Source organism: Poromitra crassiceps, assembly GCF_964638095.1.
Source record: "Poromitra crassiceps genome assembly, chromosome: 25".
Taxonomy (NCBI): Eukaryota; Metazoa; Chordata; class Actinopteri; order Beryciformes; family Melamphaidae; genus Poromitra; species Poromitra crassiceps.
In genome coordinates, this window is record NC_139649.1 from 5255259 (window position 1) to 5269634 (window position 14376).

General features: G+C 43.9%; 1 protein-coding gene across 3 annotated transcripts; it reads right to left on the bottom strand.

Annotated features, from left to right (window-relative positions):
* Positions 1–1405: 1405 nt before the first annotated feature.
* Positions 1406–13500, bottom strand: LOC310798067 (myosin heavy chain, fast skeletal muscle-like; the record flags this gene model as incomplete). Of its 3 annotated transcripts, none has more annotated exons than XM_083660552.1 (39): positions 1406–1426; positions 1534–1665; positions 1757–1852; positions 2181–2285; positions 2371–2541; positions 2633–2758; positions 2854–3057; positions 3152–3460; positions 3593–3717; positions 3850–4015; positions 4114–4297; positions 4393–4589; positions 4678–4796; positions 4902–5028; positions 5125–5514; positions 5944–6034; positions 6119–6264; positions 6343–6519; positions 6604–6846; positions 6945–7200; positions 8273–8409; positions 8488–8611; positions 8691–8808; positions 8925–9012; positions 9127–9191; positions 9323–9626; positions 9719–9889; positions 9975–10124; positions 11328–11446; positions 11532–11670; positions 11797–11900; positions 11994–12092; positions 12174–12237; positions 12316–12408; positions 12519–12615; positions 12704–12731; positions 12815–12971; positions 13064–13204; positions 13294–13500. In XM_083660552.1, 39 exons carry the CDS (start codon positions 13498–13500, stop codon positions 1406–1408), a joined length of 5790 nt encoding a protein of 1929 aa, XP_083516678.1. The 3 variants fall into 3 exon arrangements, with proteins under 3 accessions (XP_083516678.1, XP_083516677.1, XP_083516676.1); XM_083660551.1 differs by having other exon boundaries at positions 13064–13207; XM_083660550.1 differs by having other exon boundaries at positions 9127–9189; positions 9318–9626; positions 13064–13207.
* Positions 13501–14376: the final 876 nt, after the last annotated feature.

Sequence of the window (14376 nt, forward strand, 5' to 3'; positions counted from 1 at the left end):
CGGCTCCGTCCCCCCGCAGGGGGCCTCCGAGTCTGCTGGCCCTGAGGCACAACCTGAGGCACAACCTGTGGACCTGCCCCTCGCCGAGTCTGAACCTGTACCTGAGGCACAACCTGTGGACCTTCCCCTCGCCGAGTCTGAACCCGTACCCCAGCAGCAGCCAATTCCTGTCCTTGACCAACACGTAGGTTCCAGCTTCATGCTGGGAGGTTCCCGTAGTGTCGTCAGCCCTCGGTCAAGAGCAAGAAGAAATAAGAGGCGTTTAAAGGAGGAGACGGTGGGTGACCCCCCCAAGCTACAGGTCGGGAGGGCAGGCCTCGCTGAGTCAGATCCCCCTGTGGCTCTGCCTTCGGTGACGGCGGCATTTGACCCTTTGGATGGTCTCCAGCCTCCCGTGTTTGGATCGTGCCCCGGGGGATGGCCGGCCCCAGAGGATCCACCGGACCCGGTGGAAGTTCTATCTACGTATCGGTCCATCTATGGCTTCGATATCCTGTATTAGGGAGGAGCGCCCCCACTGTCCTACACCCCCTTTGGGGTCTGACCACCTGCATCTAACCACCTGCTGAAGAGCACCTCACTCTCTTACACCCCCTTTGGGGCCTAACCACCTGCGTCTAACCACCTGCGGAAGAGCACCTCCACCAGAACCTACGGATTTTTTGTCTCCCAGATGCCATCCTTGATGGCCCCATTGGACGCCAGGTGACGTCCGTTGAGGGGAGGGTACTGTTAGGATGACGTCATCATTCCTACTTTGACGTCGTCATTCCTACTATGATGTCATCAATCACTGATGATGTCATGATTCATAAGCGTCTTTCCTACTATGATGTCATCAATCACTGATGATGTCATGATTCATAAGTGTCTTTCATGCCTTTCGCTGGTGATGTCATAACACAGGTGATGTCATATTCACATCTATAAGGGCCTGTTCCTGCAGGTCCTGGCCAGTGATTCATAATCTAAACTAGGATCATACCAATCTCAAGCAACGTCTGCAACCTGCAATTCCTGCAACCAGCAACTCCTGCAATCTCTCTGCAACCGTTCCCAAAACCTCGAACAGTGCAGCCCCAGCTATCAAGCTACCAAGTTCCACAACACCCCAGCTTCTCCAGACCTACCAAGTTTCCCGTGGTCATCAACTACCCGCGAATAGATCCACACGTCGAACCCTTGATCCTGACAGTATGAATCACTGGCCAGGACCTGCAGGAACAGGCCCTTATAGATGTGAATATGACATCACCTGTGTTATGACATCACCAGCGATCTAGTGTCCGCTAGTGATCCTTGTATAAATAAATGCAAGACAAAAGAGAAATGTTTGCGGTAACATTTATTGTATGCAATCAACAGTTTCATCATGTTTTATGACTTCTTGTGATGCAAAAACAAGTTATTCAGCTGCTTCTTTTCCCTGTGAAAAATAAACACATTTTCAGACAAACCCAAACAAAATGGTTCAAATAATTTCAAAGTTATTATTCAATTAATTTAATGCACTGATGAAGGACGTGGGTTTACCTTGCCAGAGTCACGGCCCTTAGCTCTCAGCTTGTTGACCTGAGACTCTGCAATATCAGCTCGTTCTTCAGCCTCCTCCAACTCGTTCTGAACCTTCCTGCACTTTGTCAGGTGAGTGTTGGCCTGCTCCTCCTGTGAAACCATCATACATTCTCATTGCAAATCCTAAGACTAGAGTGAAAACTGAAAATAGATGGAGCATTTTTACATGATTTGAACTTACCGCTTCCTCAGCCTGCCTCTTGTAGGCCTTCACCTTCAGTTGCAGCTTGTCTACCAGATCCTGCAGCCGGGCACCATTCTTCTTGTCCTCTTCAGTCTAATGTAAGTAGGAACAGGAATGACCATTAATATATGATCACTTTGTCAATTCGAACACTGTCAAATAGTAAACCTGGTACGGGACTGCCGATTAGACACCTCAATAGTCCGAAAGGGTACCCTTTTCGTATTATTTTTTAATGAGCAGGATAGTGGGGAGTTGGGTTTGGGGTTAGGGACTGATAGCCACTTGGTTGAGGATAGGGTTTGAATAGGGTCAAGGTTAGGGATGGAAGCTCCATGTCCGTGGCAAAGCCGCGGGGCAATGGTACATGTTTTGGATTATTGAGGTGTTGGACCAATGACACGGAACCAGCTTAGTATACCTGGTATGTGAGTTCCTTCACTCTCCTCTCATATTTACGGACACCTTTAACAGCATCTGCTCCACGTCTCTGTTCAGCTTCAACCTCTGCCTCCAGCTCATGCACCTTCAGAAATGAATTGTAAACTATGAGACTCATTCTGCGTATTTTGTAATGTAATTTACTGTAATCTGTGTAACAGTTATTTCACCCTGGACTCCAGTTTCTGGAGCTGTTTCTTGCCACCCTTCATGGCCAAGTTCTCAGCCTCATCCAGGCGGTGCTGCAGGTCCTTGACTGTGACTTCCAGGTTCTTCTTCATCCTCTCAAGATGAGAGCTAGTGTCCTGTTCTTTCTTCAGCTCTTCAGCCATCATAGCAGCCTAGAAAATGAATAATTTATGTTAAAATATCGATATTCTTCCAAATGTATGGATGACATTGGGATGACTGTGAAATACAATGTGAACCCACATCAGTAATGGCTTTCTTGGCCTTCTCCTCTGCATTTCTTGCTTCCTGAACGGTGTCATCTACTTCACCCTGGACTTGGATCAGGTCAGTCTCCAGCTTCTTCTTTGTGTTCAAAAGGCTTGTATTCTAGGAAGAAGTTCAGTTTAGCAATGCCTATAATGATGTGCACATATTATTTAAAGTTGTATAGTTTATAGAATTAGTGCAGACTTTATTTCTACCTGAGAGTGCAGCAGTCCAACACGCTCACTAGCATCCACCAGCTCTGTCTCAGCCACTTTGCGGCCTCTCTCTGTCTGTTCCAGACCAACCCTCAGCTCTTCAATTTCAGCCACCATGAGACCATTCCTACGGTCGACCATAGCAGCTTGTTCCTTGAAGTCTTCCTGCGCTCTGAGAGCATCATCAAGGTGCAGCTGGGCATCCTAATGTTACGATTGTGTTGTAGAAACAGAAACAAGATCAGAATGTATCTGCACATAGAATAGCATGTATACAGTTGTCATGTGATGTACCTACCTTGAGTTGTCCCTGGACATTCCTCAGCTGCTTCTGGGCCTCAGCAGCCTGGCGGTTAGCATGACTCAGCTGAATCTCCATCTCATTCAGATCTCCCTCCATCTTCTTCTTGATTCTCAGGGCATCGTTCCTGCTCCTGACCTCAGAGTCAAGGGTGCTCTGCATGGAGTCAGTCACCCTCTGGCTGTTCCTCTTGATCTGCTCCATCTCCTCATCTTTCTCTGCCAGCTTTCTGTCAACCTCACCTTTGACCTGGTTGAGCTCCAGCTGGACACGCAGAATCTTGGACTCTTCATGTTCCAGAGTTCCCTAAATGTAACACATATTAAAAGATAGCCTGTGTTGTCTCCTGGAATTTAATAAAGATATGTAAATTCCATGGACAAAAGACAACATATACATTTGCAATACAAATGTTAAGCTTTCCAGTTGAAATGTCACCTCAGCCTCCTCGAGAGCTGACTGGATCTCTGATTTCTCTGTCTCCACCTGCTTCTTGGCCTTCTCCAGCTCATGAACACTTTTTCCAGTCTCACCAATCTGTTCAGTCAGGTCTGAGATTTCCTCTGCAGAAGGTTATATTTAATAATCCAAAGTCAAAGAATGAAGGCTACTGTATGTGTCTCACTCTAACTGATATTAACAAACATGAACATATTTGAAATTAATATTGCTAAGACTATCAGATGAGAACTCACGTTGCAGGTTCTTGTTCTCCCGCTTCAGGGTCTCCAGCTGATCCAGAGCTTCCTCATAAGAGTTTTTCATCTTGAACAGCTCAGTGCTGAGAGAACGAGCCTCTTTCTGAGCTCCCTCAAGCTCTGCCTGACCCTCCTCGAATTTCTGCTTCCATTCGGCCAGAACCTGCATAGTAATTTAAAATGAGCAATGTTAGCCAATTTTGGAATGATTATACTTTGACACTTCCAGTGGCTGTGGAAAGGTAATCAGTGTCAACACACCTTATCAAAGTTCCTCTGCTTCTTATCAAGGTTGGCAGCCAAACCATTGGCTCTCTCCACATCAATCATGAGGTCCTCAACCTCGCCCTGGAGCCTCTGTTTGGTTTTCTCCAGAGATGCACACTTGGAGTTCACAGCCTCAATCTGTTCCTCAGCTTCCTGCAGGCGCTGGGCAAGCTTTTTCCTGTTAAGTATTTGCCAAAGGTAATCAGTCAGGTTTTGTTTTTAACAAGTATTTTGTTTCCACCATTAGGGATATCAGAATCCTCATTGACTCACTTTGACTCTTCAAGCTCCTCAGTGCGCTGGATAGCATCAGTTTCATACTTGCTCCTCCATTGGGCCACTTCACTGTTGGCCTTGGACATTCCACGTTGCAGCTCTGCCTTGGCCTCCTGTTCCTCCTCAAACTGCTCCCTTAGAAGGTCACAGTCATGGCGGGCTGATTGCACACCATGGGCAAGGGCGTTCTTGGCCTGCAAAAGATAATTAAGATAAAAACAAGTGAATGACTAAATATACATACAATCCTTGAAAAAGAAATCTCTAAAACTTGTTCCTTACCTTAACTTCCTCCTCGATTTGTCTCTTCAGCTCCTCAATCTGCTGTGTGAAGGCTTGCTTGCCTCTGGTCAGCTGGGAGACAAGGGCTTCTTTCTCCTCAAGCTGACGACCAAACTCACCTAGAGGGAAATGGATTTAGTTGTTGTTGAAGTGTATATATACTTACTGGACCAGCATTACCAATATTTTTTTTATGAACAAGTCGATAAAGAAGTAAGACTTGCCATTCTCTGTCATCAGTCTAGCTCTCTGAGCACTGATGTCATTTATCTGGCGAACATTCTCATCATTCTTCGTCTTAAGTTCACTGAACTGGTCCTCGAGGGTGCGGCACATCTTCTCAAGGTTTCCCTGTTTATCAACATTAGACAGATTCAATCATATGTGTATTGTACAATCAAGTGTGTATATATTGTATATATGTATAGAAATAGCATTATACTGTACCTTGGCTTTTGCCACAGCTTCCATGTTGCTGGAAAGGTCATCAATCTCCATCTTGTATTCACTCTTCTCCTTCTCCAGCTTCTGCTTGACACGCTGCAGGTTGTCGATCTGTTCTCCCAGCTCTGCAACACTGTCTGCCTGCTTCTTGCGGAGACCAGCAGCAGTGGATTCATGCTGTAAGGTGGACTCCTCAAGGTCACGACGCAGCTTCTGGAACTCAGCTTCACGCTTCTTGTTCATCTCAATCTGAGAAGCAGTGGCTCCACCGGCCTCCTCAAGCCTCTCACTGATCTCTTCAAGTTCCCTGGAGAGGTCAGCTCTCTGCTTCTCAACCTTGGCACGAGCAGCACGCTCAGCTTCAATCTCTTCCTCCAGTTCCTCAATACGAGCCTTGAAATTTAAGACATGTTAAATGAATGTATGCAACTGACACATTGCATAAAAGTTGACCGATAAATGTATTATTATTATTATTCTGATTTCGCCCCATTTTCTCCCCAATTCTATTTGGCCAATTTATCCCTATGCTGCCCTATTGGCTGTCCCAGTCACAGCGACTGGGACAGTCCACCCTCTGCCGATCTGGGGAGAGCCGAGACTAGCACCATGCTTCCTCCGATACATGCGCAGTAGCCGCTTCTTTTCACCGGAGAGGGGGAGCTTCACCGGTAGGATGTAGCATGGGGGAGGATCACGCTATTCCCGCCAGTTCCCTTCCACCCTGACCAGGCACCTCCACCGACCAGAGGAGGCGTTAGTGCAGGCACCAGGACATTGACTGATAAGTTTGACATAGATTTGAAATCAAACATTACACACCTGGAGCTCTTTAATCTTCTTCTGTAGCTGAGCACCCAAAGATTGTTCATCTTCAATCTTACTGAGCTGCTGGCTTATCTCAAAGTCCTTCCTGTTGAATAAATGTCATGATCATAAGATACTGGTTGCAATAATATATTTTGTGCATACAGTTTTGAAATTCTGTCCACATTACTTCTTGATTTTCTCATCAGACTGCTGTTTGTCATTCTCAAGATCCATGATGGCTTCCTGGGCCAGTTTCAGATCACCCTCAAGCTTCCTCTTTGATCTCTCAAGGTCCATGCGGAGCTTCTTCTCTTGCTCCAGAGAACCTTCAAGCTGCAAAATACCACATATTTATAATTACAGCAGACATATATTCTCATTGAATTGCAAATAGCACGTTCATGAACTCACATCATCCACTTGCTGCTCAAGCTTGGTCTTGGCCTTGGTCAGAGTGTTGACTTTGTCTTCCTCTGCCTGCAGGTCATCAAGAGTCTGCTGGTGTGCCTCTTGGAGGGCTTTCTTCTCCTTTGTGAGCTTAGCAATGCTCTCATCTTGAGAGGCCATCTCTTCAGTCAGGTTCTTCACCTGAATATGTAAAAGCATATTGTCATAATTGGGTAATTATTCAAATATTTGATGATATAATAAACAGAGTGAATATCCATGAACCTTGTTCTCAGTGGCATGCTTCTCCTTCTCCACTTTGGCTAAGGTAAGCTCCAGGTCATCAATGTCCTTCTTGAGCTCAGAGCATTCATCCTCCAGTTTCCTCTTCTTAGCAGTTAGCTCAGCATTCATTTCCTCCTCATCCTCCAGTCTCTCAGTTGTCTCTTTGAGTTTTGCCTCCATCTGGATCTTATTCTTGATAAGGCCCTCACATCTCTCCTCAGCATCTGACAGATTCTCTGATTCCTAGTTGGAATAAATGTGAGAAGGGGAAATATTATAATAACATTTGCTCTGGAAAAGTTGTGAGAAATCAACAACGCTTTCTGTTGCCATTTACTCACACATAAAGATGCAGCCTGCAGATCATTCTTCTCCTGCACAATAGACACCATCTTCTCCTCCAGTTCTTTCTTCTTAGCCAGGGCTGCGGCAAGGTCTGTTTTCATCTTCTCATAGTTTTCCTTCATGTTTGCCAGCTCCTTCTCAGTTTCAGCACTCTGCAGAAGGGGCTTAATCTTGTAGTACACCTTCATCCATGGCCAGTGTTTCACATTCATGAATGAGCGGATATTGTACTGAATGCCGTAAATGGCTTCCCTGAAAGGAAATCACTGTTATGTACACACAGTCATTTTGGTACTGCATTCAGACTTAACACATTGAGTGCCAGCCATTTTTTCAATCCTGTAGGTAAGTTGTGCCAGGTTTTTTTTTGAGGATTCTGGCTCATTTTACAAGAGCCGAGGATTATTTTCTGTTAAGAATTCGTGAACACCAATCATCTAAAAATAACTAATAGAATGTGTGCTTTCTCTGTCTAAAAGAGTTAGTTTGCAGAGTTAGTAGTTATGTAGATATTAGCCGTTGAGTACAGCATGGTTTCAGAGATTTTCAGAGAGTTTGGAGATAAATGGATTTTTAGAACCACCTCACGTGCCTGTGATTATGGGTGCCCTTGTCTCCCACTCTGTGCGCTCTCTCTCTCTCTCTCTCTCTCTCTCTCCTCTCTCTCTCTCTCTCTCCTCGAGAGAGAGAGAGAGAGAGAGAGAGAGAGAGAGAGAGAGAGAGAGAGAGAGAGAGAGAGAGAGAGAGAGAGAGAGAGAGAGTGTGTGTGTCTCCAAACTCCTCCCTCCGTCTGTGCTGCGCAGTGCTCTGCTGCTGGGAGTTTGAGCAGCGACTCTCCCTGGCAGCGAGTGTGGATAGGTCTCACTGTCTCTTGGGTTTGAGAGCCCCGATGAACCCCCGTGCGACTCTAGGCTTTATGCTGCTCACCCAGTCCATTTCTGGAACCCCCCACCGCAGCAGCGCGAAGCGTCCCCGCCTACAGTATGAGAATGAGGCTCGTTCGTTTCTGACTGTAAAATCGCCAAGCCATTTCCGCGGGAGGCGGCTGCTTTTGGTCCACGGGTCCCGTGGCTGTGGCTTTGTCTCTGTCTGGAGAGAACTGTCGCCACTTAGTGGTCGGTAAAATAGATTATACACATTCTCTTGCTCCAATAGTGATATAGAAGACGTAAAAGTTGTTGATTGATGTCCCACCGTCAAAAAAAAAAATGTTTATGTAAGACGAGATATCTCGGCTCTGGCACTCAAGCGTTGGATTATGTAAGACGAGATATCTCGGCTATGGCACTCAACGTGTTAATATATCGTTAGAATGTTCACTTGCCTCCTTGCCATCATCTTCACAAACTCCTTCCGCATGACGTAGGCACGTGCGAGAGCCTGAGTCATGGTGACCAGAGAAGCAAGCTTTTCATCTCGCATCTCCTCAAGAACACCTAGTAGACCAGCTTTGAAGAACACCTGATGAGAATATAAAAATATTATGGCCAATTCATTTCCATCAATGAAACATTTTTTTTTTTTGACTCAATTAGTTACCTTGGTGTGTCCAAATTTATACTCATCATGAGGCACATCAATAGACCCAAGCAGCTTCTCAGAGGCCTTCTTGTTGTCCATGAATGTTCCTTCAGGGCATGCACTGGCATTCAGTACTTTGTACCTATTACAAAACAGTTAATGGTCACATTCAGGACATTCTTTTCAAAGTTAGGAAAAGTCTGTGTTTAATTAGGTAATACCTCTGCTTGAAGTCAGCATAGATGATTCTGCTGGGGAAACCTTTCCTGCAGATTCTGATACCTTCCAGCACACCATTACACCTCAGCTGGTGGATAACCAGGAAGTTTTCCATCAGACCTGTGAAGAAGTTATTTCAGAATTTTTTATGACAAAGTAAAAGAATCACTCCTGCTAAGCTAATGACTGCAACATGTACAGAGAATATTAAAAACATTCGTTAGCTGTCAGTGTACCTGGAGTCTTTGACTCATTGGGAATCAGGCAACGTACAAAGTGAGGATGAGTGCTCCTCAAGTTGGTCATAAGCTTGCCCAAGTTCTCCTGTAGATACAAGATACAACCAAACATTATTTGTAAAAAGCAAAACATAAGAATAAAAAATGTGCATTTGAGTTTAATTACAATGTAGCATTTAAGGCTGTTATTAACATTTACCCTGAACGCTGCGGACACAGTCATCATGGAACCACCCTTCTTCTTGCCTCCCTTGCCGCCCTTCTCTGTTGATTTATTAATATCAAGACTTTATTCAACTGACTTCTCTGAATAGGCATATTGTTTATTTTAAAGACAAAAACATTAATTAATTAATTCACATAATCCTAATAAGCATTATAAAGTGACACAGTACCTTCAACAACCACGGGATACAGGACAGGCAGCAGCTTAACACCAGACTTCTGGTACAGCTGAATAACAGATTCGTTCAGGGGATCCTTGTTCTTGTCCAGCCAGCCAGTGATATTGTAGTCCACAGTTCCAGCATAGTGCACCAGAGAGAAATGGGCATCAACCTTGCCTTTTTTGGCTGGCTTGGGCTTCTCAAATGCTTTGTTTTTACCAAGGTGCTGGTCATACAGCTTGTTCTTGAAGGTAGTGTCTGAGGCCTTGGGGAACATGCACTCCTCTTCAAGGATGGAGAAGATGCCCAAGGGCTGTATAAAAAGTGCAAAGAAATCATGAAGAGGCACTGTTCTTGCATATCGTGAATTCTAACATAACGTCACCACATTATTGTGTACTGTACCTTTTCAATGAGCTCAATGCAGGCAGCCAAGTCCATGCCAAAGTCAATGAACTCCCAGATGATACCCTCCTTCTTGTACTCCTCTTGCTCCAGGACAAACATGGTGTGGTTGAAAAACTGTTGCAGTTTCTCATTGGTGAAGTTGATACACAACTGCTCCAAGGTGTTGAACTGTTGGCGGAAATAGGATTAAGCTAATATATCACACATGTTACAAAGTTATCTTCTCAATCCATTACCATGAATGCATACTTACATCAAAGATTTCAAAACCAGCAATGTCCAGCACACCAATGTAGTATTGTCTTGGCTGCCTGGTGTCCAGTTGCTGGTTGATGCGGATGACCATCCACAAGAACATTTTTTCATAAATAGACTTAGCCAGGGCGCTCACTGAGTTATTGACCTGAAGAAAGGTTTAATTTGAATTAATACCATTAGAATCCAGTGTCACAAAGAGGCTCCTCTCACAGATTTAATAAATTACAGATCCTTTAACTGAAATTTAGACATTGGATCACTTGATTTCTTTTGCCAACAGAACAAATGCTATGTCTAAACACTAGTAAAAGTTTTCCGGAAACAGAACTAACAATGTGGCAATCAACACATGCAGTGACAGGTGACAGAGGACATTCAGATGTAAACTATCTATTCCAAATCAATGTAGCTCAAGAAATTCCTCCATTACAACAGAAATACTTTGGAGCGTATCAATGTTCCCCGGGCTCAATGTTCCCAGGGCTCAATATTCCCCGGGCTCAATGTTCCCAGGGCTCAATATTCCCCAGGCTCAATGTTCCCAGGGTTCAATATTCCCCGGGCTCAATGTTCCCAGGGTTCAATACCATTGTCTCCTCTATATGCATCCAGCATTATTTGGGGGGTGCTATGAAACAACAATAACAACTCTTGCTAAATGCTACAACTTGCTACACTCTGAAAATGGTACGTTTTGACTACACTGGTCAAGTCCACTCCATTTTGATCGGGTAAAGCGCAGCATGCAAGCCTGCACCCCTGCGAGCCTCCACCCTGCGAGCGCTGTTGCACCCCTTTTCACGGAGCTTGCCGACAGATTTTCGATGCAAGTTGAAAGTTTGTCTCGAGAGATTATGAGGAACTTATCCACATCCATGCGCTGGCCCTTGACTTAATAACGACATTGTATAAAACTAGAAATCACCCGCGCTCGATTCCTGGGCTCGCCCGCTGTGCGGCCTCGCCCGCCCTGCAGCTTGCACGCTGCGTGGGCTTGCATACGTAGCTCGTCGGCTGCATGGCCTTGTCTGCAGCTGCGTGGCCTCGCCTGCTCTATTGACATGCGTAGCACACAATTTCTGAACTTCGTATCACCGATGACATCACTCACTGATGACATCAAAATTTCTCGAGTGACCATGACTGATGACATCATCGAGTGCTTGAGTGACATCACTGAAGATTGTGACATCATCAGTGACATTATTACTGACCAAAATAATCACAAATCATGTAAAATCATCACAAATCTCACAATATGGGACCAAAAATATTACCAAAATCACAGACAAACCACGGAATTGTATCTATGATGATGGTGATGTAAACAACATAATGATCTGCTGACCTGTGGCACAGTCTGTCCTTTGGTGACAAACTCATTTCCGACCTTCACTCTGGGGTAGCACAGAGCCTTCAGCAAGTCAGCCGAGTTCAAGCCCAGCAAGTAAGAAACCTTGTCAGCATCTGAAAATGTCACAAAAATAAATGTACTAGATAATAGGCCTATATGATTGATTTGTAAAATGTGACATATGAAATTAATCCTCACCCTCTGTGCCATCTGGCTCAGCCTGCTCTTCACGCTGCTTCTGTTTGAACTTCATGTTACCATGGTGGAGCACAGCACCGGTAAACTTGTAGATGGCCATCTTCTCTTCAGCGGTGAAGCCCAGAATATCAATAGCATTCTGTATTCAATAGAGGTATTGACACTGAGTAAGTCAATATGGAAAATAAATTTTACTGAGTAATTGATGGAATATTGAATCTATAATAGATTAAGAAAAATGAAAATGAGAGTGAACATCACTGACATCAGTGGCCATCAACTCTTCTTTGTCATCAATGCTGGCCACAGCGATCTGACCCATGCTGCACATGGGGAAGTCATAGGGGTTGCTGCTGATGAGCGACATTTCTGGAGATCATAAAAGGTTTAAAGTAATGATTGGTTATGGACCATGTGAACAACATGGGTTGTTTTAAAATTGTATCACAATGTTTAGCTCACCAATGATCTCAGGTTTGTGGTTGGTCATCATCTGGAAGAAGATGTGGTAGCCTCTCTCCTGCTCAAGCTGATATGTCACTCTAGACTTCTCCAGCAGATCTATAAGTATTGTTCATAACTCAAAATCTACACCACTGATAATGTTAGTCATTCTATTTAATATCTGAATGTGATACTTACATGTCTCAACATCAGCACTAGCCAGTTTGCCAGTTGCGCCAAAGTGGATTCTGATGAATTTACCCTGTTTTGAATAGTACATTGTTCAACATTTGTCTGCATAGACAATATATTTCTCAGTTCAAAATCCCTCCATACTTACAAAACGAGAGGAGTTGTCATTCCTCACAGTCTTGGCATTACCATAGGCTTCCAGCAAGGGATTGGCTGCAATAATCTGATCCTCCAGTGAGCCCTGTAATATGTTTTTATATATTCATTTCAGTCGTACATTTGTATTTTGTTGATTTTTATTTTTTTAGTTATTGTAAAATACTCATTATACTGTAATATAGGCTAGGCTACCTTATTTGAATCCTGCTGTGGGCCACCCACTGAGATTGTTGCAAAGTACTGGATGACACGCTTGGTGTTCACAGTCTTTCCAGCACCAGATTCTCCACTGGGGATGGATATGTAGATTCAGAGGAATTAACTCAATTCATTTCTTGTTATTGGTCTTACTGAGGTGCAATAGATGTCAAACTTACGTGATCAAGACAGACTGGTTCTCCCTATCTGCAAAAGGAACAATTCATTAATTATCTATCCAAGTTATTGAGTTTATTGATAGTTTATTGATATTCTTGACAAGAGCATACCAACAAGCATGAACTGGAAGGCATTGTCAGAGACAGAGAAGATGTGGGGTGGAGCCTCCATACGCTTTTTGCCTCTGTAAGCATTTACAACCTCAGCATCGTACACTGGGAGCCACTTGTAGGGATTCACAGTTGCACAGAACAGCCCAGAGTAGGTCTGAAGGGGATGAGAGAGATATGACCACTCACAGTATGTTGTATGAGTCCATGTGCAATATTACACTTTACTCCATAGGCAGAAGAGCTTACGTAGATCATCCATGCTGCATAACGCTCTTTGAGGTTATACAGCACAGAGGCTTCATTGAGATGGGTCATCATGGCCATGTCCTCAATTTTGTCATACTTGGGAGGGTTCATAGGGTGGACATCATCCTCCTTAACTGTCTTCTCCTGAAATATTGAAAGACACTTTCAGCTTGTGTTGAAATTCCAACGGTAATTTACACTGCTGTGAGTTTCATGAAGCTTCAACCTACCTCCTGGGTGTCATGGACTTTCACGGTGACTTGGTTACCGTCCTTCTTCAGGATTGTACATTTAAGGTACAGCTCCTTAACATCAGCCACATAGGCAGCGGTTTTGGCATCAAACGGTGCAGTTTGAGCCTCAATCCTCTCCCTCTCTGGCTTACGGAGATAAATGGCAGCCTTGCCATAAATGGCCATCTCCGCGTCAGTACTCATGATGGCGGCTTTCTGTAGATTGACAAACTGAAATTAACTTTCCTCTAATCCGATGTGCTGTTTGCTTTGGAGACTGATACAGGGATTCTTTATATTATGTAGTTTAAATAGAGAAAAGGTAACTCACCTTTTTCTACCACCCAAACACAGAGCAACTTCTCACAACCCCTAAATAAAACAAACAGTATTTTGTGATGTTTACGACTTGTTTGAGTTTCAAGTGATGAGGTAGTATAGAGATTACAGATTAGTATATATTAGTATAATATTCCTCGTTTACATTTGCTACATTTACATTATCGTCACACTACCAGATTTGTACCCTTGACTCATACCTTACAGTATTTACTTGAAATATTTTCTATTCACATTTAAGAGCTTTCCCCATCTCACATCATCATGCGATTAATAAATGTTAAGCTGGTTATTATTTAAACATGTATGTCAAGCACTAAACATGTCTAATACAACTTCTTCCCAGGAATGCCAGCTGACATCAGTCTCACTCACCAGCAGTAGGCTATTAGTCTCTGAAATCCCCTGCAGGCTGTACATCTCATCTTGAGCCTCCTTATATTAATGCCATTCTGCAGGCCAAGCAGAAACTAAATATGGGGATGTCTTCAAAAGGCTCTATACATTTTAATTTGCATGCGACGCTTCATTGGCCATCTTGCCGTGCAATATATTGTGCAATCCGCCTCATGTAATACAAGATCAGAAGTCATTTTCTCCCAATCTGTGTCATGTAATATAAGTTAATTCTTAAATGACACTAACATATCTGAATCAGCTTTCATGCCTTAAACAGATTAAACATAGGAAACAATCCTACATGTATAATCTTTGCACTGATTACAATACCTCAGATCTAAC